At 34.8% G+C, this 24,144-nt stretch overlaps 3 protein-coding genes and 1 pseudogene across 7 annotated transcripts; all 4 read right to left on the reverse strand.

The window, feature by feature from the left end:
- Window positions 1–1,317: 1,317 nt before the first annotated feature.
- LOC125588534 lies at window positions 1,318–2,624 on the reverse strand (annotated as a pseudogene).
- Window positions 2,625–6,679: 4,055 nt separating this feature from the next.
- On the reverse strand, window positions 6,680–7,189 carry LOC106403504 (putative defensin-like protein 263). Its single transcript, XM_048759931.1, has 2 exons — window positions 7,158–7,189; window positions 6,680–7,049 (listed from the first exon to the last, which is right to left on the reverse strand). Exons 1-2 carry the CDS (start codon window positions 7,187–7,189, stop codon window positions 6,797–6,799), a joined length of 285 nt encoding a protein of 94 aa, XP_048615888.1. The 3' UTR covers window positions 6,680–6,796.
- LOC106403503 (UPF0496 protein At5g66670-like) lies at window positions 6,680–8,851 on the reverse strand. Its single transcript, XM_048761233.1, has one exon. The coding sequence runs from the start codon at window positions 8,212–8,214 to the stop codon at window positions 7,354–7,356; it is 861 nt and encodes a 286-aa protein (XP_048617190.1). The 5' UTR covers window positions 8,215–8,851; the 3' UTR covers window positions 6,680–7,353.
- A 3,399-nt stretch (window positions 8,852–12,250) lies between these two features.
- Window positions 12,251–15,522, reverse strand: LOC106354045 (WPP domain-interacting tail-anchored protein 2). Of its 5 annotated transcripts, none has more exons than XM_048761234.1 (6): window positions 15,223–15,472; window positions 15,018–15,090; window positions 14,268–14,773; window positions 12,921–14,053; window positions 12,681–12,833; window positions 12,251–12,559 (listed from the first exon to the last, which is right to left on the reverse strand). In XM_048761234.1, the coding sequence occupies exons 1-6, from the start codon at window positions 15,233–15,235 to the stop codon at window positions 12,374–12,376; spliced, it is 2,064 nt and encodes a 687-aa protein (XP_048617191.1). In that variant the 5' UTR covers window positions 15,236–15,472; the 3' UTR covers window positions 12,251–12,373. The 5 variants fall into 5 exon arrangements, with proteins under 5 accessions (XP_048617191.1, XP_048617192.1, XP_048617194.1 ...); XM_048761235.1 differs by having other exon boundaries at window positions 15,286–15,470; XM_048761237.1 differs by having other exon boundaries at window positions 12,677–12,833; window positions 15,223–15,463.
- Window positions 15,523–24,144: the final 8,622 nt, after the last annotated feature.

A 24,144-nucleotide genomic window follows, 5' to 3' on the forward strand; every position in this document is an offset into this window, starting at 1 on the left:
GAGAGGGATTATAGTATAAAACTTAGCTTACATGAACCAAGAGATAGCAACAATAACCAGGGCTTGTGGCCTAGTGGTGATTAACTTGAGGGTAAAAAGCCCAATACGGTCAAGCCATCAGGATTCGAGTCCCGACCACTGGAGAATTAACATTTCGGCATCGCCAGTAACAGAGAACCGACACGTGGCAACACGTGAATAGTCTGGACCACTTCTGTGGGGCCAGGATAACCCTGTATAATTCAAAAAAAAAACAAGAGATAGCAACATTACAAGACCTGTGAAGAGGACAAGGCGCTGTTGGAAATTGATAGATGTGCTCCATTTTCTTGCACTGGCCAAAAGATGTGGAAGCTCTTATCTGTTTACAGAGGTTGTTGTGATACGCATGCATGGTGGGAAGAGCAAGAAATAGACTTGAAAGGAAACTCAAGAAAAAGAACGTACGTGATTGCATCATTTGCATGCATGGCTGCTGTTTCCAGAATGTATGGACCAATCGCCTTTTAAAATCTATCTTTTTGGGGAATCAGACAAACATAAGTATTACCAATCTTTTATAATAAATTTGAAAAAAAAAAAACAAAGCTGAGAGAAGGTAGATGAAAGTCATTAGATATGAGAAAACCCCATAATAAGATACCTATCAAAGAAGAAGAGTTAGGATTCGAGCTCGATAGTTGACTCTAACTCGGTCTCGAAGAAGTAAAGGGAATCCTGAGATCTTCGGGCACCAAGTGATCAAGTGGAGGACAAGATGCTGGAAACATCAACAGATGAAGCGAGTATATAAGGATGATCATGACGAGGGAGATGGACATTCATGCATACATTGACTTGACATCACGCTCTCTTTCATATTGACCTCACTTAGTTCTTTGTTCTTAAACATGATTACATTGTTGTTGTTTCCAAGGGAATTGTGCCCTAAAATCTTTCTTCCCTAATTTTTACATACAAACACCCTCAAATACCTAATGTAGTTTTAGGATTCACATTTCGCCGTTGTCTGTGGGGAATATTACAAAACACATCTTTGCTAAAAAGCTGATCCAAAGTTCGAAGGTACAAATGGATCCATTCTATACGACTTCCAGATCCATAGTTGATCACCAAGACGAGCCGACATCAAACGTTAGAGCACCTCCATTGGTTAGAGTCTTTAATGGGTTCTTAAAATTAATTTAATTATTAATTGTGTACTTTAAATAGTTTAGAACCTTTAATATTATAATTAGTTTTGAGAAGATCTAATGGGAGAACCTCTATGAGGTTCTTAATTTTTTTTTTTTTTTTTTTAGAAATTGAACCAATTGGTAAAATGAAAGTGTTTTAGATTTTTACAAGTATTTGAGAAGACAAACAAAAACTAATACACGAGAAAAAAAAAAGTTTTAAACCATTTGAAACAAAGTGATAAAGAAGAAGCCAAGTTCTTTGTTGTAGTTTGCAAAACTTACCCTCCATATGAGTATGGACCGACTGATACCAAACCATGGTCTCTTGCCTGTTTATGAATTAAACTAAGACATGAGTATGACATCGGCCACCAAGAGAATCAGAAGAACTCAAAATGTGAGCTTACCGGGAAACTACTTTCATAACCATAGAATCTGTCTAAAGAAACCATTCCCAAGCTGCTTTCCTCTGTCTCTCGCCTCTGATCAAAATCTACAGAAGCATATTCTGGAACAGAAGATACAAAAGGAGGAAGTGTGAAACCGGAATGATCAGATCTTGCAGGAGGAGGATTCCTAGCAGAGACACTGCATCTATCTCCTAAAACATCCTCTCTAAGTCATAGAACAATCTGAAAGAGAGCATCTCTCACACTGCTGAGTTCACCAGATACCTAACGATTACAAGAGATTTCGAAGTTGAATATAAAACAAAAGAAGGAGAAAAGATTTGAACTTTGGTAAGGATCATAATAACCTCAACAAGATCATCGTTATTCTCTTTCGAGATACGGATACTGGCATTGGTTCTTTTCCTGATTTGGGTTATGACAGAGCCGCTTCTACCTATAACACATCCAATAACCTAGGAAGGAACAAGAAGTTGCATCTTAACAGTCTCCTCATCATCATCATTTATCTTCTCTTGCAGAAGAAGAATAGCTTCAACAGCCATACACTTCATATCATCAGGAGACTGAATAACAAACAAACACACAACAAAAGACAATATAAAAACAACACTTTACAAAAGAAATGAAGATAAAAAGTGGAAACGAACACTGAAGACAATATAAAAACAACACTTTACAAAACAATGATCATGGACACAAATTGCAATGTGAGATTCCCACAGAAACTGAATAAAGGTCGTAGCTTTTCAGTTGGAATGTGAGATTCCACGAACACTTTTCTAAGACGCGGCTGGTTAATCTCCTCGTCGTCGGTCTCCGAAACGCCGTCGTTTTGATCGAAAAGGAGATCGCTAGATCCTTCTGCGTTTACACAAGCAAACGAGAACTCTTCTTCCTCTCCTCCTTCCTCTTCCTCGTCGAATTCGACGGAATCTTCGAGTTTACTCCAAGATCTCTCGAGTTTTCGAATTCTTTCACCCTCTTCTGAAAATCTCAGCTTCTTGGTGAAATCCTCGCTCAACTTCATGGACATCTCTGTTAAGCGTTCATCGTCGATGGTTTTCGCCGGCGGCGAAGAAGGGAAAGCAATTAAGGGTTGGTCGTTCCTTACCAATCCTAGAAAGCCCAGTTTAAGACCCGGTTCTTTTTTTTTTTTTTCATTTTTTTTTTTTACTTTTGGTTGAAACTCTCCTTACTAAACAAATGAATGAAGACACGTCCCGATCTCAAAGAAGGGTCAACGCTGACCAGACTTAGTCAACCCAAAACGTAAAGAAGATCAAGTCATTAAAGGCGGTTTTCAAAACACCATATACTCGCAGGAGACCACACTAGGGATGTTAATATGGGCTTAACCTGACAGGGATAGCCCTAACCCTGCAAACCCATTTGTAACCCTAACCCTCATTTTTTAAACAGGGTTTAAATAGGGTTGACCCTAATAGGACCAGGGTTTAAATTCTAACCCTTTTATTTTGATTCACACAACTATTATACAATATTTAATAATGTTTTTCATCAGAAAAAACTTAAAGTGGAGTTTTCTCGCCAAAAACTGAACAACGAAATTTTCCGTCGAAACCGCAAAATCGAGTTTTCAACTAAAACAACAAAATTGAGTTTTCTTTCCAAAAACGCAAAATCGAGTTTTTCGTCAAAACTTCGAAATCGAGTTTTCCCGCCAAAAAATCAAAATCGAGTTTTTCGCCAAAACCTCAAAACCTCAAAATCGAATTTTCCCGTGAAAACGTAAAATTAAATTAAGTTTTTCTGGAAAACCCGTAAAATTCAATTTCACGGTTTTGGCGGGAAAACTCGATTTGCCGGTTTTGTAGGGAAAACTCGATATTGCGGTTTTAGTTTTGACGGGAAAACTCGATTTTGCGGTTTCAGCGGAAAAACTCGATTTTGCAGTTTTGGCGGGAAAACCTGATTTGTCGGTTTCGGCGGAAAACTCGTTTTTGCTGTTTCGGCGGGAAAACACGATTTTGTAGTTTTCGGCGGGAAAACTCGATTTGCCGGTTTCGGCGGAAAAACTAGATTTGCCGGTTTCGGCGGAAAAACTCGTTTTTGTGGTTTTGGCGGGAAAACTCGATTTTGCGGTTTTGGCGGAAAAACTAGATTTTACGGTTTCTGCGGGAAAACTCGATTTGCCGGTTTCGGCGGAAAACTTGATTTTGCTGTTTTGGCGGGAAAACGCGATTTTACAGTTTTGGCGGAAAAACTTGATTTGCCGGTTTTGACAGGAAAATTCGATTTTGCGGTTTTTGCGGTTTTTGCGGGAAAACTCGATTTTGCGGTTTTGGCGGGAAAACTTGATTTTGTGGTTTTGATGGAAAAACTCAAATTAGGTTTTGGCGGAAAAAAACACAATTTTTTTTTGACGGAAAAATTTTATTCTTAGTTGTGGAGCAAAAACTCGATTTTGCGATTTTGGGAGGAAAACTTTTGATTTTGATGCTCAACAAATTGGAGGAAAGAATCTTATGATATCTTAATTTTTCTAGTTTTATCTTTAAAATTTAAGAACAAAAATAAATGAAATATTTTTTTCAATTAAATGAATTAACCCTGGTACCAGCCCTAACCCTTGATTATAATAGGGTTAAAATAGGGTTGGGTTAAAATAGGGTTGGGCTTATAATAAACAAAAGAGGGCTGAGCCCTAACCCTGCAGTTAACATCCCTAACCACACCACTGTTTGTTACGATTCTCCTCTGATAACTATAAAAGGACGACAAAGGAGAAGGAGGGGAGATCCAAGTTTCCATACATCTTAGCTATACCCAAATTACTCTCGAATTTACTTGTATTCTTATACTCCATGTTCATTATGGTTATATAGTTTGACTGTTTGAGAGATCAATAATATACACTTTCTTATACCCAAAATCATCATAAACATTTGTTTTACATATTACTTTGTTGATACGTTAGTCTAAATTTTAGTCCTAAATAATGAGTGGATTTTGCCATCAGGTCATACCTAATTTACTGCACATTTCTTTAATTCCTAACTGAGATCATTTTTTTTTTCGAAGAAATTGCCACAAATATCACATTCAAAGTATCATTTTTCATGTTTACACTAAACACTTTTATCCTCATTTTTAATGAAGGGTAAAAGACAATTATACCCGTAGAGTTAACTAATCTATTTTCATATATACACTAATCACTTTTACCTTCATTTTTAACGAAGGGTAAAAAACACTTATACCCCTAGGGTTAACTAATCTAGACTTAGGGTTTAGAGTTGAGGGGTGGGGGTATGGTTTTTGGAATATGAAATTTATGATTCTAATAAATATATAAATAAATACTTAAAAATATAAAACAAATTTTAAAAATAGTTTCAAAAATAATTTTCGATTTTCAAAAAGAAATTTTGAAAAAAAAAATAAAAAAAATCGAAAAAAATTGAAAAAAATAATTTATAAAAAAGTTTAAATTTGAAAAATTATAATTCGAAAACATAAAAAAAATATTTATTATTTATTTTTTGTTTTTTATTTATTTAAATAATAATTTATTATATATATATAGAACAAATGTATAAGAGTCTTTTGCCACTTAATGAAGAATGTATTTTTGAAAATGTCTTTTTAGTGGTGGTAAAGATAAAAAGTGGTACCTTAAAAGTGGTAAACACGAAAGTTCCATTTTTTTTTAATGAAATTTCAAATTTATTGATTTGTCAAAAAAAGAATTACATTTACAAATGAAACATGTAACGAAACTATACAAATGGATCAATCTGACTAACTGAGATAATTTAAGGCCATCCACTTTATATTTGTAGTTTTTCTAGAGGGAAATAATCCAACAGTTGTATTTACAACACAAATGTGGGATATAAAAATTAGATATTTGTAGAAGATGTTGGTGGAATTTACACTTGTGAGATTTAGTGGTGATTTATACTCCCTCTGTTTCATTTGAAGTGTCATTTTGGGTTTGTGCATACAGATTAAAGAAACAATTAACTTTATATATTTTCTATATAAAAATATAATTACCTATACATCTAACCATATTTCAACCAATGAAAAACACAAATTACTAAATAAAATTAATAAATTTTGCATTGAAAATCGAAAACGACACTTATTTTGTAATGAAAAAATTTCTCTACAATGACACTTAATATGAAACAGAGGGAAAAGATTTTTTCTCAAATTTGGAGTCTTTTTGTATTATTAAATATCATTCACCATTTTTGCAAAAATTAGAAGAAAAAAAATTCTTTAAACACAATATTTTTTATTTGAGTTCACCAGTTTTTAGAGTTCAGCTTCTTACTTTCCAAGTCATAACTTTTGAAAACAGAGGACTCTTTGAAGAATGGACCCTCTGAACCAGATAACTGAATCTTTTCTTATCGTTGTCTAGTACATCAGTACACACTATACTAGCGTGTGCCATACACACCAATAATTAAGTTTCTATGTGATGCTTGATAAACCTAACGAAACAAAAATAGGTTTTCACATAAAACAATATTTGGAACTTGGAGACATACAATAAAACCTCTATAAATTAATAATGTTGAAATTTTGAAATTTTATTAATTTGTAGAGATATTAATTTACAAAAGTTTCCTTATTTAATTTTTTTTTCTATTTTTAATATGTTTATATATAAAATACGAAAAAATATTTGATTTTATTGTATGTACATTATTCAAATTTTAGAAATTTGATTTTCATATTGTTTTATTATCTTATTTGGTGTATATTTTTATGTTTTATATGATTGTTAAATGGCTTTCGATATAATTTTACTAAATATTATCAAAATATATTAAAATGTTAAGAAAATTAAAGATATTTTCATTGTGAATATAAAATGAATAATATATAATGTTAAAATTATATATAGATAGATTATTAATTTATGATTTTAATAGAACTATATATTTACATGGAAGTTTTAAAAATATTATTATCTTATTATTTTATCGATTTGTGTCATATTTTACACCGGTCTAAGTTGGGACCGGCAAAATTAATTAATTTATAGAGATTATTAATTTATGGAATATTAATTTATAGAAGTTCTACTGTATGTCAAACCTATTTCAGGCATTTAGTACTACTCAACTATTTCGTCATAAATTGACTTCAAGAATTATTACATGTGTACTTTCATATCTGCTGTTCCTCTCTATCTCAAAAGCAGAAAATAATGTGGTTTTCTATCTCTTAACATTCACAGAAACAGTTACCAAATTTAAAGTTAACAATCTTGCAGCCTTTAGGACAGAACTTGATGCATTCAATATCTCTATGGCAAGTCGCATTAATCTTGTAAGAGTCCATTACAGGTGCTACCGGCGGCAAGCAGTTACAGTTCTTCTTTCCATCAGGACATTTGCCATCGATGTAATTCACTTCTTCCTTCGCCATCTCTCTTGCATCAACCAAAGACGAACCTTCACAAATACAGCACCACAAACTTTAATTACATGATACAAAACCAAAGCAAAAATTAGATAACAAAGATGAACATGTCTTAGTATATAGAAGAAGAAGCATACAAAAGACTATGATTGTGAGGGAGAACAGGAAGACAAGTTTGAGAGATGTTTTCTCCATTGCTAATTGTAATCTCAAAATCTTCTCCTGTTTATGTTGCTGATTGTGTGAGAGTAATGAATAGAGAAGTCTTACTGTCTTATTTTATAGAAGAAAGTTAAACTGCAACAAATATTTGTTTTAAAGTTTTACCTAATCAAGTCAGATACTATTTTGGTTACATATTAGTCCACCTCTTTCTGTTTATCCAAATCCTTCTCACGTTTCTTCAACACCTTATGGACCAATACTCCTACAGTTCCAATCACGTAGTTCAACCCAGTCACAGTCCCAAGCGCAGTATAGAACGCCATCGGTGGTATGGCTATGCATACACAAATCTCTACGGCCAAAAAGGACAAAGCCGCAAGAGCGTAAACAATAGTCACCAATCTCCTCCTAATCTTTAATATCTTCTTTTTACTACCAAGCTTCACCGCCAGCTCATGGAACTTCTTTAAAAGAATAAGCTGCTCCTCGCGTACAGACTTCATCTGATTCTTATACTCGTCACCAAAAGGATCTCCCATAGCTTTAACCTTGTTCAGCTCCTCTAACGTATCCTCGTACTTCTTCTTGTTTCCTCCAAGATCTGTGTCCATCGACTCTCTTTCAAACTGTTTGATCGCCATTCGAATGTTCACAATGCTTAATTTTGCTTTATTGGCGGAATTCCCCACGGTATTAAATAGATCTAAAGTCTTCGTGGAACTCTCATAATAGAGATCAACCACAGACCTTAGTTCTTCGTCCTCCAATACATCTTTGCTGGCGGTAATTTCCTTGGCCAACTCTTGGTTCGTTTCAACTAGAAACCCGCACAGCAACTTGACTGAGTTTAGGGGGTAGTTTTCAGTCTTGCCTTCTATAGCAAGCGAGCTCTTCAATTTGCTAAATCGTTGGTCAAGCGAATAACCAAATGATTTGAGCTCTGGATCTTCTTCACAAGCGGCTGTGTACAAACACAGGCTTTGTTCGTTGGTTTCATCCTCATCGGAGCTTGAATATTTCAACAGTAGTTGAGAGACTAATCCAACAGCCCCCATTGACTTGATACTGAAGCTAATCTGGAAACAAAAAAAAAACAAAAATCAAGAAAATTAAGGTAATGTATTCATAAAACTGTTCTTATCATTCTTAGATTTCCGAAGCAAATAAAAAATTATTTATTTTTGTTCACTGTTTTTATAGAACTAATTTATTGTGTTCATTGTTCTAAACATATTCTAAAGAACAAATAAGTTAATTACTACTGATTCTTTTGTTGTAAACATATAAAACAATAGGTATAATATGAAGAAAAAAATGATTGTGAATTACAAGAAACATCTAGACAAACATTATATATAGAAAACTACACTAACTATATAGATCACATGACAATATCTGTGGACTAATATATGTGTTATGTTGATAACACAGTTAATGGATATCGAAAAAATGTGCTGGTTTTAGAATTGGGCATCACCAAATAAAATTCTCTTTAAGAAACAGATCATAACACATATTCAAATGATCAAAAATAAAATGAACACACGTATATCAAAATTTCAAAAATGCAATGTTATATATTAACAAATATCAGACAATATGTTAAAATATATTAAGCATCATCATCATTAATTACCGGGTTACAAATCTAATACTTTTTAATGGCTATCAAATTATGTTAATTGTGTTAGCAACATAACACATCAAAGTTTAGGATATTATCATGTGATTCATATAGTTCGTATAATTTTTACTATATGATTTTTGGTCATGTAGTGGCATATTGTTCGTATAGCTATAAATCATTTTCCGTATATATATATATATGTGTTAAACTTGGATTCAAATCAGTTATGAATTGTTCATCACTTGTGCACTATCTAACTATAAAGTTCCAAACATCACGTCTAGTATCATTTCTGAAACAGATCTAAATGAATTTAGTTAAAAAATTATGTCCTATGCGACTGTTTAAAGGGAAAAAAATTCACTTTTACCTTATTTTTTGTATAGTTTTTTGGATAGCTCTTTTTAGTTTATCTTCACAAAAATAGTCTCAATGAAGAAAATAATCTAGTTGGTCTACCTCCTTTGTAAATACTGATTTGATTTGTGTACAGCTCTCCTTGAATGAAATCGACCCACTTGGTCTACATCCAGCTGTGGTGGCGATCCTTGAAGAGTCTCTGCACAAAAGACTTACGGCTATGGAGTGGGATGTTCTCTTCCACAACGCTGCAGTCCTTGGTCCGGCGATCAACCATGTGCTTATCATTCTTAGATTTCCTAAGCAAATAAAAAATTATTTTTTTTTGTTCACTGTTTTTATAGAACTAATTTATTTTGTGCACTGTTCTAAACATATTATAAAGAACAAATAAGTTAATTACTACTGATTCTTTTGTTGTAAACATATAAAACAATAGGTATAATATGAAAAAAAAATGATTGTGAATTACACGAAACATCTAGACAAACATTATATATAGAAAACTACATTAACTATATAGATCACATGACAATATCTGTGGACTAATATATGTGTTATGTTGTTAACACAGTAAATGGATATCGAAAAAATGTGCTGGTTTTAGAATTTGGCATCACCAAATAAAATTTTCTTTAAGAAACAGATCATAACACATATTCAAATGATCAAAAATAAAATGAACACACGTATATCAAAATTTCAAAAATGCAATGTTATATATTAATTAACAAATATCAGATAATATGTTAAAATATATTAAGCATCATCATCATGAATTACCGGGTTACAAATCTAATACTTTTTAATGGCTATCAAATTATGTTAATTGTGTTAGCAACATAACACATCAAAGTTTAGGATATTATCATGTGATTCATATAGTTCGTATAATTTTTACTATATGATTTTTGGTCATGTAGTGGCATATTGTTCGTCTAGCTATAAATCATTTTCCGTATAATATCCCCAATCAATAAGTCTTTTTTGTTGAAAACTATTAATATGAAAAATATCGAACTAGTCTAAGTTTTTTAAAACAGATAAAGAAATGAAAGAATTTTTCTTCGGTTATTGCAATTGAAAGCTATATATACATTATATATATATATATATAAAATTGTTAAACTTGGATTCATATCAATTGAAGAGTATTTGGAGGAATTGGCTATTGAGGACTCTAGATTCCTAATCTAAAATGGCCAACTCTAGATTAGCATTAAGATCACTCAATCAAGCAAGGAAACATATTAATATACTCTAAACATTCTAGATCATCACTTAATCATCATAATCATCCTAACCCATGAATCCAATGATGACTACTCACTCATTATCATGGTAGACACTAAATCATTAGTTGATCTAAGTCTAAACATGATTAATGATCAAAGTAATCAAGCAAACACAAGAGAAAATGATCAAGATTAGATCTTTCACCCAAAAGTGACTTTTGATTAGATAGAAAACAAGATAAGATCCTTAGATTAGGTCTGAGAAACATTTATAGTAGTTTAAAATCGAACCGGGTCAACCCAACAAACCTGGATTGACCCAAACACAAATGGGTAAATATCTGGTCAAACTCCGAAATGTTGACTTTTTGGACTCGCAGCGGCTAGGCGAAACCGCTCCACCAGGCCGCTTAGGCTCTCGCAGCGGCTTCCTTGCTTCGTCTTCAGACTGTTGCGGCAAGTACGTATGCGGTAGGGAGTGGGGTATTTCTCCAGCGGTTTCAGCACACCGCTGCGCAAGGCCGCTCCCACACTTTGTCTCTATTTCACGAACGCTTGCAGCGGCTTCTCAATGGGGTCACAAGGCCGCTGGGAGTGTCACACGACCGCTGGGACACTTTGATCATCTTGTCTCATGCTTGAAAATCACCAATCTTGCCTCCAAACCATTTCTAAATGCTCCAAAGTCACCATTGACATCTCCATCACCTGATAAAGACATATGTAGTGCAATGCAACCTAAACATGTCTAAATGTTATCCTAAATAATCAAAATATGCAAGAATGAATGGTTAAAACAATGCAAATCATGAAGATATCAATCACCGACTTCTTGCTTTCCAAATCATAGCTTTTGAAAACAGAGGATTCTTTGAAGAGCGGACTCTCTGAACCAGATAACTGAATCTTTTCTTATCTTTGTCTAGTACATTAGTACACATTATACTAGGTTGTGCCATACACACCAATAATTAAGTTTCTATGTGATGCTTGATAAACCTAAAATAACAAAAATAGAGAAATTGTTCTCACATAAGACAATATTTGGAACATGGAGACATATGTGAAACCTATTTCAGGCCTTTAGTACTCAACTATTTCGTCATAAATTGACTTCAAGACATTATTACATGTGTACTTTTTTTTTTTTTATTACATGTGTACTTTCATATCTGCTGTTCCTCTCTATCTCAAAAGCAGAAAATAATGTGGTTTTCTATCTCTTAACATTCACAGAAACAGTTACCAAATTTACAGTTAACAATCTTGCAGCCTTTAGGACAGAACTTGATGCATTCAATATCTCTATGGCAAGTCGCATTAATCTTGTCAGAGTCCATTACAGGTGCTACCGGCGGCAAGCAGTTACAGTTCTTCTTTCCATCAGGACATTTGCCATCGATGCAATTCACTTCTTCCTTCGCCATCTCTCTTGCATCACCTAAAGACGAACCTTCACAAAGACAACACCACAAACTTTAATTACATGTTACAAAACCAAAGCAAAAATTAGATAACAAAGATGAACATGTCTTAGTATATAGAAGAAGAAGCATACAAAGACCATGATTGTGAGGGAGAACAGGAAGACAAGTTTGAGAGACGTTTTCTCCATTTTGCTTATTGTAATCTCAAAATCTTCTCCTTTTATGTTGTTGATTGTGTGAGAGTGATGAATAGAGAAGTCTTACCGTCTTATTTTATAGAAGAAAGTTAAACTGCAACAAATATTTGTTTAAAAGTTTTACCTAATCAAGTCAGATACTATTTTGGTTACATATTAGTCCACCTTCAATTTTATGAAATCACTTTATAGTTGGATAACTGTTGACAAAAAGTGTTGGATTATTTTGTTTTTGTAGAGGTAAATAAAACAATAGCTGAGATACATTGCTTGAAAATAAATACAAGATAATAGAGTATTTACAACACAATATACAATGACCAATCCTATTATTTCCAAGAGAGACAAGCAGATTTTTCAAACTGAAATTATTTTCCTTTAACAAAAGCCAAAACAAAGAATGAAAGAAACAACATAAAAGCTGCTGCAAAAACTGGTATGCATCTCAAGTTGCTTGCCCTTCTGATCTCTGTGTTCATACTACTCTTTTCAGACTCAGAAAGGAACTCTGGTTCAACCTTAGTTTCTGGTTCTTTCCTTGTTCTCTCATCCTCCTGTTCAGATAGAGAGAAAAGACCACATAACATTAGTACAATAGAGAGAATGATCTATATTTTGCTTTCCTTACTACACAAGAAAATGTTAAGAATATCTGCATTCAGAATAAATACCTGCCTGCAGACTTTCCGCAAATGCCTCTATTCCACCCCCATCTGTGTTAGAAGGCAGCTCTTTGTCCCCAGCATAAGTTCCATTTCTTTGGTATTTACCTCCCTCTGAGCATTGGTTCACTCTCAGTTTTTCATTTTCCTTTGCCAGGGAATATAACTGCAAAAAGACATTAATGGTTGGCTTCTCTGTCCTCTTTATTTGACAAAGCAAAAAATAATTAGGCACATAGCGCAAGCAACGTACCTGTTCTTTTATACGTTCCCTTTCACTGGATAACTGCATCACCATATCCATCAGAAGCTTGTTTCTCGTAGCTATTTCTTGCGCGTATTTCTCTTTTTCTTCTTTAGCTAGATCCAACGATGCTTCCAAGGATTTGGCTCTTTGCCTCAAAGATATCACTTCTTTGTTAAGTACAGAGTTGGTTGTAGAAAGCACAATGCATTGCTCCTCAACTGTCTCACTTCTACTCTCAGCTTTAGAGGCTTTAGATTTAAGATCTTCAATCAAGGTCTCCATGTCCCATATTGCTGAATACAACATGTTCTGCTGTTCTTGACTTGCTTCAGATAATACCTTTGAGTTCTGCAACTGAAATTCTAGTTCCCTGAGTTGCTTCTCCAGCGAGCTCACCTTCTTGGTCTTCTTATCGTCAGCATCTTTAAGGAAACTTAGTTCCTCAGTAAGTTCAAGATTTGCAGCATTTAGCTCTTTAATCTTAGTCTCTCCACTCTCAGCTCTGCTGTCAGCCTCGAAAAGGCTCTCTTTGACAGACTCATTAGCATTCTCCATCTCAGCAAGATGCACCAGAACTTCTTGTTTGGAGGCATTGACACTCCTCAGCTCAACCTCAGTATCTTTCAGTTTCTGTTCAGTTAACTTCACATGTTCCCTCAAAGTGAGTACTTCTGAAACTATCTCTTGATTTTCTTGAATTGTTCCTTCGAGCTTTTTCACCTCAAGATCTTTGGCTTGGAGCTGTGCAGTGATATCTTCAAGCTTAGCTTTAAGTTCAGCTTCTCGTTGAGCTGACCAACTCTGACTAAACTGGATGATCTGAAGACGGCCAACAAGTTCCTTTGAAACACCCATAAACACCTCTGAGGAGTTTTCGGCTTCTAGAAACCGTCCCCATATAAACTCTGATGCTTCTTCCATCCTAGAAGATACCTCTTCTGTGTAGTGCAGCTTGAGTTTCAGCTGCTCTTCGTTCTGCTGAAACTCCATTAGCTTCTTCTCAAGCTCTAGCTCTCTTGACAATGACTTCTCCAGCATCCTCAGAGCATTCTTATGCCTCAAATCAGATGGTCTCAGCACATACTTTTGCCTTAAATCTTGACCGGTTCCTGAATACTCAGCTGACTCTTCATTTTCACCTGCCAACATGTTTGTCTATAATAATTAGATGACTTAAAACGATTTAAACCGATTTAGAATGGTTTAAATGGATTTGAATCGTATAAATCGAATTTTAAGAAATGTGTGACCAGTCTAGAATAATTTAAACCGCCTAGACCGATTTTTAGAACCATCACCAAGAAGCAATGCAAACCAAAATTAAAAGCAACCATAGTATGAGAAAATGCTTACTTGTTCCATTTCTTATGTAATGAAGTGTTCTTCGAAGCTGAGCCAACTGCAAAGTGATCTCCGAGACTTGTCCCCTAGACTGCTTCAACGATTCAGCAGATTCAGCCAATTTGCCTTCCATAACGCTATACTCTACCTGTTTGCAAGCAGATAACTTATAAGAAGTGTCAACGATTTGCGCTTCTAGCTCATCCAAAACCTCGTCCACTCCCTTTAACTCAGACTCCAATATACCACATAAAAGATCAAACGTCAAAGCTTTCTCAAAAGACGCTGCAGAAGAACCAAGTGTCCCCATCCCTTCGAGATCATTATCCCAAGCCAAAAGGTGCATAAGAAGAACATGAAGGTTCAGCAGCTTTTCACTAGTGTAAGCCGAGTCTATCTCTAGCTTTGACAATATCTTAAACATCCCTTCTCTCGCTTGCTCCTCCTCACTCATACTAGACAAGGCTTCTTCACCGTGATTATACACATCTTCCTGAGAGATTCCCTCCATCCTTAGCCTGAAAAAAAATCAAAATTAAGAAGTTAGCTAGGAACAAGGAAAAATATAAGCACTCTTTCTTGTCTCAAACAAGTTAAGAACCTCTCGCATTAGTCTCATAGAGCAAACTTTCTATATGAAACAAATAATTAGTTAACTAGTAACAGAACATCTAAGCTAATAAGATAAACTTAATCCCATAATTGAAAATGTTACTACATAAACACATTGACAGTATCTTTTCTCAGATCAAAAGTGCTCACTTTGGACAAAAGCCATATGAGAAGTCAACTTGACAAGTAAGTTTTACTTGATCACACATCGACTTGTACAATTCTGGTAAGACAAAAGAGATCCATTTAACACATGTTACTAATCTACTTCAACAAAAGATTCAAACTTTACCATGAAAGATCAAAACCCAACAAAAAAAAAAGCAAGAAACAAAAATGGTCGGTTCCGGCTTACTTGGAACAGACATAGACAGAGAGTTGAGAAGTCAAAACAGGATCTGGTAAGAGAGAACTATACCGATGAGGTTTTTATGCGAACTCGGGGAGATGAAGGAACCGATTAGGAAGCTTTGTCCGTCAACGTACTCGACTTTGGTGGAGTTTCAAAGATCCCGGAATGATAATGCTAAAATGCGCAGGTTGTTTACGAGTCAGCTAACGATAAAGAAAGCGCGCGCATGATAGTCGTAAGACTCGGGATTGGAGTTGTGCGCACGTTAGCCGAGGTTTCTTTTTGTGGTGGACGTTGAATTATTGAGAAGAAGAAACAACTTTACTTTAAGGTTTGTCTGCTTCTTATTGGTTTATTTACAGCCAAAAAGGCATAAAATGACAAAATCTCTTTTCTCTCGTGATGTCTGTAACACACCTTCAGATATGTATATAGTTAGACAATTTAATGTGAAATTTTCAAACTTTTAAAAATGTTACTGAGCATACTTATTTTTCTTTAATGTGGAGATAACATGATATATTCGCACTTGAGATTATGATTTTGTCTTATAATTAGTGATTTTTGTAACTACAATGCTAAAATTTAAATATGATTTAAGTTCGATTAAATGCCAAAAGTACATTTTTACTATTGAAATTTGAGCACTTTATGGTAGAATGGCATCTCTGTGTTTTAAAGAAAAAAAATATGGCAGCCTCATGTACGATGTAGAAGGCTCTAGTTCCAGTTTCTGACTAGTCATGTTTGACAAAAGTCTAGTTGTGAATGGTTATGTGATATAGGAATGATCATTTTATAACAATATCAAAACTAGAACAATTCCGTGATTATAGTGTCCCATGAACAAAAATACGACGGATGCGCTCGGAGTATTCCATGTTAATTTAGAATAAGCATTTGTAAACATTTGTTTTCTTTGTGTGTTTATTGTGGTGAGTGTTAAGGATATGCATAACGATATATTAGATCAAAAATCGTGCTAAAATGTCTCAAGCACGATATTGCATTCCCATTGACTTCTAAAATATGAGTATTGTAAGCTTTTGGGTTTATACTTATGTTTTACGTATGAACAATTAGAATGTTTTATCATATAGTAATAGGTTTGGTAAACTGTCGATGTTTATCTAACTACAATGAAAAATAAGTCAAAAAACAAGGATGGTTGGGTCAAGATTTTATAAGTAATATAAATCTGGACATTCTAAAACGTGATAGAGTCTAAAACGTGATAGAGTTATGACGTGCGCGCGAATGTGGGGACAAATGGTTGGTACGCGATCGAGTGATGGTGATTGGGCTCATGATGAGTGACCATGACTATGGATGGAAAATGTATAGAGACCATGCTACTTTGATTGTTTACGCCCTTGTGTCCTGCATGTTAAGTATGCGACGATATGTACCGTGACTTGGATAGAATTGTTGTGGTGAAGATATTCACACGAGATTACAAAACTATTAGCACGTGCCAAGGTTGTCTCAGATTCCAGAAAAAAAATGTATAAAATTTCTATGTAGGTTAATGGACTTGTATCAAAAACATGTACGAGAGTTATAAGCTCTTAGCTAGATCTAGATTTATGTTTTCCATCAGCTCCCTCTATTTATATTCAAGTTCATGGTAAAGTGATGATGCGTTTCTATGAAAGATGGATAAGAGGAATACGTTAAATGATTGCGGTCTTGAGATGGTCAAGATTCTCCTAAGCCTTTGCCTTTATGAAGAGATAGATAATGGTTTCATGTTTATACATTGTCACAATCGTATGCGCGGAGCACTTCTTTTACCAAACATGTTTTTTTTTTTTTTAACCAGGATGGGTTCGGGCCTTCGGCCTTAATCCCCTTCGAGGCCCGGAGTCAGCCTTTGTCTGTACCTGTTACGGCCCTGGACACTTCTCTCCGTCCGAGACTCGAACTCGTGACCTCTCAGACAAATGTCTGAGGTGTTACCAGTTGAGCTAGCTCGTCCGGGTTTTTACCAAACATATTGCTATCAAGCATTCACTTCAAAATGCAAAAGATGTATCCAAGTAACATACTTAATTTTAATATGATTTTTATTTCATTAATTTTTATATTTTGTGGTGTGTTTAATAAACCAAAATTGATTCAAATTTCATATATACATATTTTACCAATTAACTATTTGTGTTATTCGTAAAATATTTTTCATCACTCAAACATTATTCCATTCAACCTTTTTTTAAAAGCACACTTTTGGCATAAACCTTATAAATTAATAGTATTTGAACTAACACCAAACCAAGTCTAAACTAAGTCTAAACTGAAATTTCGTCGAGCCAAACTGTAACTAAATCAAACTACAGATAGTTTTGAATGACTTTTTTATAAGTAATATGAAACCAGAATCTAAACGTAAACTTAGTCGCTTACTTTTAATCGATGTCATTTACAGGATACTTAAGATCTATCAGACCACCTCCAATGGGAAGAACCTCCATTGGAGATGCTCTTAAGTTGTGTTTACAATTAAATTCTTTTTGGTATAGTTTTATTTTAAAAATATAATAATCTTGGTTTAAAACTTTTAATAGTGTTAGAAAACATAATACTAGATTTACTATTTTAAAGCCCTTATTTATTTGGTCCTTATATGTATATATACACACACATAAATGTGTGTGTGTGTCCAACTAAATTATTCATATATGCTTAAAAGTCCAAAATAATACGTGTTTAATCAAGTTGACAACGCTATATATATATTTATTTTTGTGGTCACTAACATTAAATGGAAAAGAGTAATACACATGTGGCGATGATGGGTGGAGTTTAGAGCATGATCATTGGAAGGTTTTTAGGATGAATTCTTAGCGGAATATAAGAACATGTCTCTTAACTTTTAACTAAAAAAACTAAGAACCGTCTCTTAAAACTCTTATTTAAGAGTCGGTTTTTAGTTTTTTTAGTTAAAAGTTAAGAGACAAGCTTTTATATTCCGCTAACATTAAGAGCATGTTTATTGCTAACAACCTTTAGTGTTGCTTAAGTGGTTGTTAATGAATTTTTAAGTATTAAAATAAAACTAAGCAACAAATTAAGAAACACTTAATGATATTGGTTTATTGGTAATTGCTTAACTTAGGGTGCTTAACAATAAAAAAAATTAAATTTATTTTTAAACATAATTTTTTTATAAAAGATAAAATTTATTAAGTAAATAAAACATAGTTAAACATAACATTTTAAACATAAATTTTAAAATATAAACATAAAAGCATGGAAACAAAGATTATTAAAATAAACGATAATAATTTGAATGAGACATCCAAACTCAGTTGGTATCTTGATCACGTCCAAATTTACGCCAAATATGTTCAACCAAATCACCTTTCAGTTGTTGATGTGCTTGTCTATCACGAATTCTTGTTCGAACACCCATCTGATTGGCGATATTTGTAGGGATATCTGTTGAATATGTGAGATCGACATGTGAACTTCCGCTTCCTTCTCCTTGTTGAAAATCAGAAACATCGTATTGAGTGTAGTCATCTCGTTCATTTTCTACTATCATATTATGGAGTATGATACATGCTCTCATAATCTTTCAAATCTTGACTTTATCCCAACAAAGTGCCGGATTTTTAACAATTGCAAATCGAGCTTGCAAGACTCCGAAAGCAAGTTCGACATCTTTTCGGGCAGCTTCTTGACGTTGAGCAAATAAAACTGCTTTAGGCCCTTGGGGGAATTGGAATAGATTGGATAAAAGTTGCCCATTTCGGATAAATGCCATCGGTGAGATAGTAAGCCAAATGATAATCTCTTCCGTTGGCCGTGAAATTCACTTGCGGAGCTTGACCATTTATTATGTCATCAAAAACAGGTGAGCGATCAAGAACATTGATATCATTTAAGGTACCTGGAGGTCCAAAAAATGCATGTCATATCCAAAGATCATACGAAGCAACCGCTTCTAAAACGATAATCGGTTTTCCAGAACTACGAGAATATTGCCCTTTCCAAGCGGTGGGACAATTCTTCAACTCCCAATGCATACAATCGATGATTCCTATCATCCCGGGAAACCCGCGAAGCTCTCCAATATGAAGTAGACGTTGAAGATCATCTTGTGTTGGTCTTCTTAGGTACTGATCTCCGAACAAATCTATTATTGCTTCCACAAAATTTTCCACACATAACCGAGTAGTGGTTGCACAGAGCCCGAGGTATTCGTCGACCGCATCAAGGGCAGAACCATATACCAACACACGAATAGCTGCCGTACACTTCTGAAGTGTAGAGAGACCAAGCCTTCCGAGACCGTCCTTCTTCTGACGAAAGAATTGAACTTCATTTGAGAGACGATCAACAATATGTATAAACAATGGTTTGTTCATACGAAATCGTCGCCGGAATAGGTTTTCTGGATACGTTGGAGCGTCACTAAAATAATCATTCCATAATCGGAGATGACCTTCTTCACGGTTTCTTTCGATAAAAACTCTTTTTTTTTCTTGTCTTCTTTTCTTCTGTTTGATCACCAAAAGTATTGCACAAATTCTCAAATGCTTCATCGAATTGATGATCAAAATATTGATCGAACGCTTCATAAGTAGAGTCTTCGAAATTGTTATGAGAGGAAGATGCCATTAGATAAAGGGAATTGATTGTTTATAACTTGAGAAACGGATTGTTGAGTCAAGAGAATTGAGAGTGAGAATGGATTGTTGAATCAACGAGAGTGAGAACGGATTGTTGAATCAAGAGAATTGAGAGTGAGAATGGATTGTTTTGATGAAGAGAATTGAGAGAAAGAAGCAAGAGAGTGTATTGTTTATAACTTGCAAGAATGGTGATAATGAGAAAGTGATAGATATATACATTTTATAAGTCTTACAAAGACCCGTGACCAAATACATATCAATGCATTAATACAAGTTTCGTGACCAAATGCACAACAGGAACAAGATAATACAAAACAGGAACAAGACAATATAAACAGAGCAAGTCCCGTGATACAATGCTCCACTCTCGTGTGGTCTTGTCTGCCTCTCCACTCTCCACTCTCTCCTGTTCTTGTCCCACTCGCCACTCCCGTGATACTAGACTACAAAACAATAAAACAGGAACATCAGTGTTATAGAACAAGTGACAACAGGAACAACAACAACAACTATATCAACAGAACCAATAAAACATAGAACAAGAGCATTACAAGGTTACTTGATTAAATTAACATTGTAGCATTACAAGAACTTGATCAAACAGAACAACAACATCCGGTGAAACGAGAAACTGAAAGACAACAACAAACATAACAAGAACTACAATCAAAATAAGTCATTGATTAGCTTTTTCTTAAGGGATTCTTCATACTCAAGCAAAGGTTCTTTTTTTTCAATAAGACTATCAAGCAGGCTCATCTTAGACAGGCGTTCCTTAGCATCAATTTCCTTCTGCTTGATTTTCCAAATCCTCTCAAACTCCTCTACTTGCTTGTCTGGATCAAACGTCTTCTTACCACTCGCCTTTGAGGCTTTAACACCTGGTGGACGCTTCTTAGAATCTGCTTGAGATGTTGAAGAATCACCACCATCTTCAGCCTTTCTTTTTTTAGAGGTTCCTTCATTCTTAGCAGATGAAAGCTCACACCACTTCTGGTCGTGCCTCAGTTCCTTCCACGCGTGTTCAAGGAGGAATTTCTTCTTATGGTTGTTGAAAAATATTTGATGAGCAAGTTTGAGCACATCGTTTTCGTTTTGACCTGATGTCTTCTCTCTCCTTGCAGCTTCATAAGCTCCACAGAATTTGCAAACGAGATCATTGATCTTCTGCCAACGGTGCTTGCAATGACTAGCCCCTTTCTGTTCGGAGCCACCATCTTGATGACTTGCAGCAAAGTAGGCTGGTATTCTTGTCCAGAAAGCGCCTGACTTTTGCTCGGTGCTAACAACTGGATCTTTGCTCGTGTTTAACCACGAGCTGATCAGCACCACATCGTCTGCTGGTGTCCAAGTTCTTCGTTCACGATGGCCAGCAGGAGTGTCGCCGTCGAAGGCTGAATCAGCGGTACCTTGAGTGGCAAGAAAAGGAACTTGGGTTGAAGATAGCTCTACACTATCTTCATAGGATCCAAATCCAATGTCTTGTTGACTATTGAGTAAGTCAACAAACTTTGGATTCTGCCTATATGGATAGGAATCCATACTTCAAGATGAGAAAGAAGAGATAAGACTCAAAAGAGATGCGAAGATGAGAAAGAAGAGATAAGACTCAAGAGAGATGCGAAGATGAGAAAGAAGAGATGAGACTCAAGAGAGAGGCCAAGGACAGAGTTTAAATGGAGGAAGAGAAGCATTGATCACAACCAGTTCGAGAGAACATATATCTACCGCAATTAACACACAAGACCATCGATATGTATCAATCCATAACTACACTTATTATCTTAACACAACCATAACCTAACCATCACATTTATTACAGTGTTCACCTAACCTAACCATCAACATTTACATTCACACTACCACACAATGCTTTATCATATTCACAATAGCAAAGAGAGGGGTTTACCTCTATCAACAAGCGTAGGGCTTTTATCTCACGAACCTTGCCATTGCATCTTGATCAACCAACCTAAAGACAGAGAGGAAAGGAACAAATCACAACCAAAACAAAGATTTATATATATGTACACGAGCTCGCCAGAGAATAAAAAACAACAATAACAAACCACAAACCACCAAATGTTATTAACAATGCTTCATCCAATTCACCAGACCAAATACAAAAGGTTTTATCAAATTGAACCGACCAAAGACAAAGGCTTACCTTTAACATATAACCCTTGATCTTCTGCCTTTTGAATGAAGAATCGTTTGGCTCTTGATCATTCCATCTCACAAGAACATGACAGAAAAAAATCAAATCCAAATTTATCATGTTCCTCATATTAAAATTCTTGATATGTTCGAGAAAATCTAAATCAAATACATGCATAATCAAAATCAAATACATGCATCATATTAACAAATCTTTACCTTCGATTCGCCTGAGATAGAGCTCGCAACGATTCCCCCGAGGAGTTCCGCCGAGGAGAGGAAAGAGACAGATAGGGAGATCGCTGTGGCCCTTCCTCGACGACAGCCACCGACGGAGACGTCGCCTGATCGTCCAACAGAACCACCGATCGGGAAAGATCTCCCCTTTCGCCGAGGAGAGGAAGGAAACAGAGAGAGATGTCACCGTTTTCCTTGGTGGAGGAGAACAACAGATAGAGAGGCCGTCGTTAGCCGTCGTCGACGACAGCCACCCATTGAGACGCAGCCGTGGCGTCGAACAGTCCCATCGATCGCATCGGATTTCGCCTTTCACCGTAGCGAGGAGAGAAAAAGAGAGAAAGAAATGAAGGAAAAGAAAAAATGCGAAGGACGCTAGGGTCACCTTTTCTCCAGCCTGTCCCGGTGCGACACCTGGCAAAGAAGCAACGACGCTTTCCGTGCCAAATTAAGCAACACCTTTTCTCTTTTTTTCCTTTTATCATTTATTTTAATTACAATTAGTCTTAAGCAATTTATTTAAGCCACTGCAATAAACCTGCTCTAAGAACTTTCCAATAATCATGCTCTTAGTCGTGAATCGATCAACTCAAATCATTTCGAGCTCTGATGTGGCTCTTATTGTCGTAATTAAAAAAACAAAAAAGGTACTTTGACCAAAAAATAAAAAATAAAATAGGGAGTACTTTTTTAGCAACAAATCAAATAAAATAGGTACATAGCAGCAGTGTTACAAAAAAAAAGGTACATAGCAGCAATAAACAAACGAAAGATATTGACTGTTAATAATGCTGCATATGGTTAAAGTATTGTCGATAATTAAAGAATTAAAAATAGAAATGATAAAGTGAAGGTGTAGGCTGGAGATTCCATTATTATAAGGTTTATTTAGGTCTCTTTGGAACTTGCAAGTCCCAAGGCCAACTAATAATGACCTCGATCTCTGCGCTAACCGGACCTCCCATCTACTCTTCCTTTATTTTATTTGATCTTAGCTTGTAGTTGTTAATACGTTTACACTTGTTCAATCACCAATCCTATAAACAAAAGGATTTGTGTTAGGGAAAACCAAACAATTTGCGTCAATAATCATTTACCTAGTTAGTAAAATACACCAACTTGTTAGTATATTAAAAGGGAACTAAATTCGAGTAAACATTTAACCATTGATTGGCAGGTTTTGGATGCAGTTTCGGAATCAAAAGGTGATAGAGGGTTACTGCTGATCAGATAAGTTATTGTGAAATTTATCAGACTGTTTTTTTTTGTAACATTATCAGACTGTTAAATTTCATTTTAATGTTTGAAAACAAATTATAAATTATTTGTATTGATATAGAGCAACAATCTGAATTGCTAAAAAGGAAACATCCATTTGAAACCAACAGAAGCAGTGTTCAAACATTCATTTCCATTAAACATTTTCTAAAAAAACGTTAACAATTTTAACCGCCTTTTAGATGATTTATTAGTAAATTAAATCAAAAAGATATATCTTAAGTTGAAGTATAAAATTTGAAAATTATTGTCTTATAATGTATTCTTCGTTTATTCAAAACTCGTTCAAAAAAAATTTTATTATAGTAAATTAGTAATAATTAACTTTTTCCCCAGTTCTTTTATTTCAGTTATAACTTTTGTGCAACTGCAATTCTCGGACTTGGTCGTGCCATTGCTTTTTTTTTTTGGTTTAATGGTCGTGCCATTTCGTTGTATCCATTGACGTTAGCATATAAAAAGTGTCGAACTTTAACTTACAAAATTCTGAATGATTATTCTAATTATTGCACAAATTTTCTTACCACTTTGTTATCAGTTAGAACAATTATTATTTCAACATTACCAGTCCACACTGTTCTCAACCACAACATAATAAATTCTTGTTACGAAAAGT

This window comes from Brassica napus, chromosome C6, assembly GCF_020379485.1.
Source record: "Brassica napus cultivar Da-Ae chromosome C6, Da-Ae, whole genome shotgun sequence".
NCBI lineage: Eukaryota > Viridiplantae > Streptophyta > Magnoliopsida > Brassicales > Brassicaceae > Brassica > Brassica napus.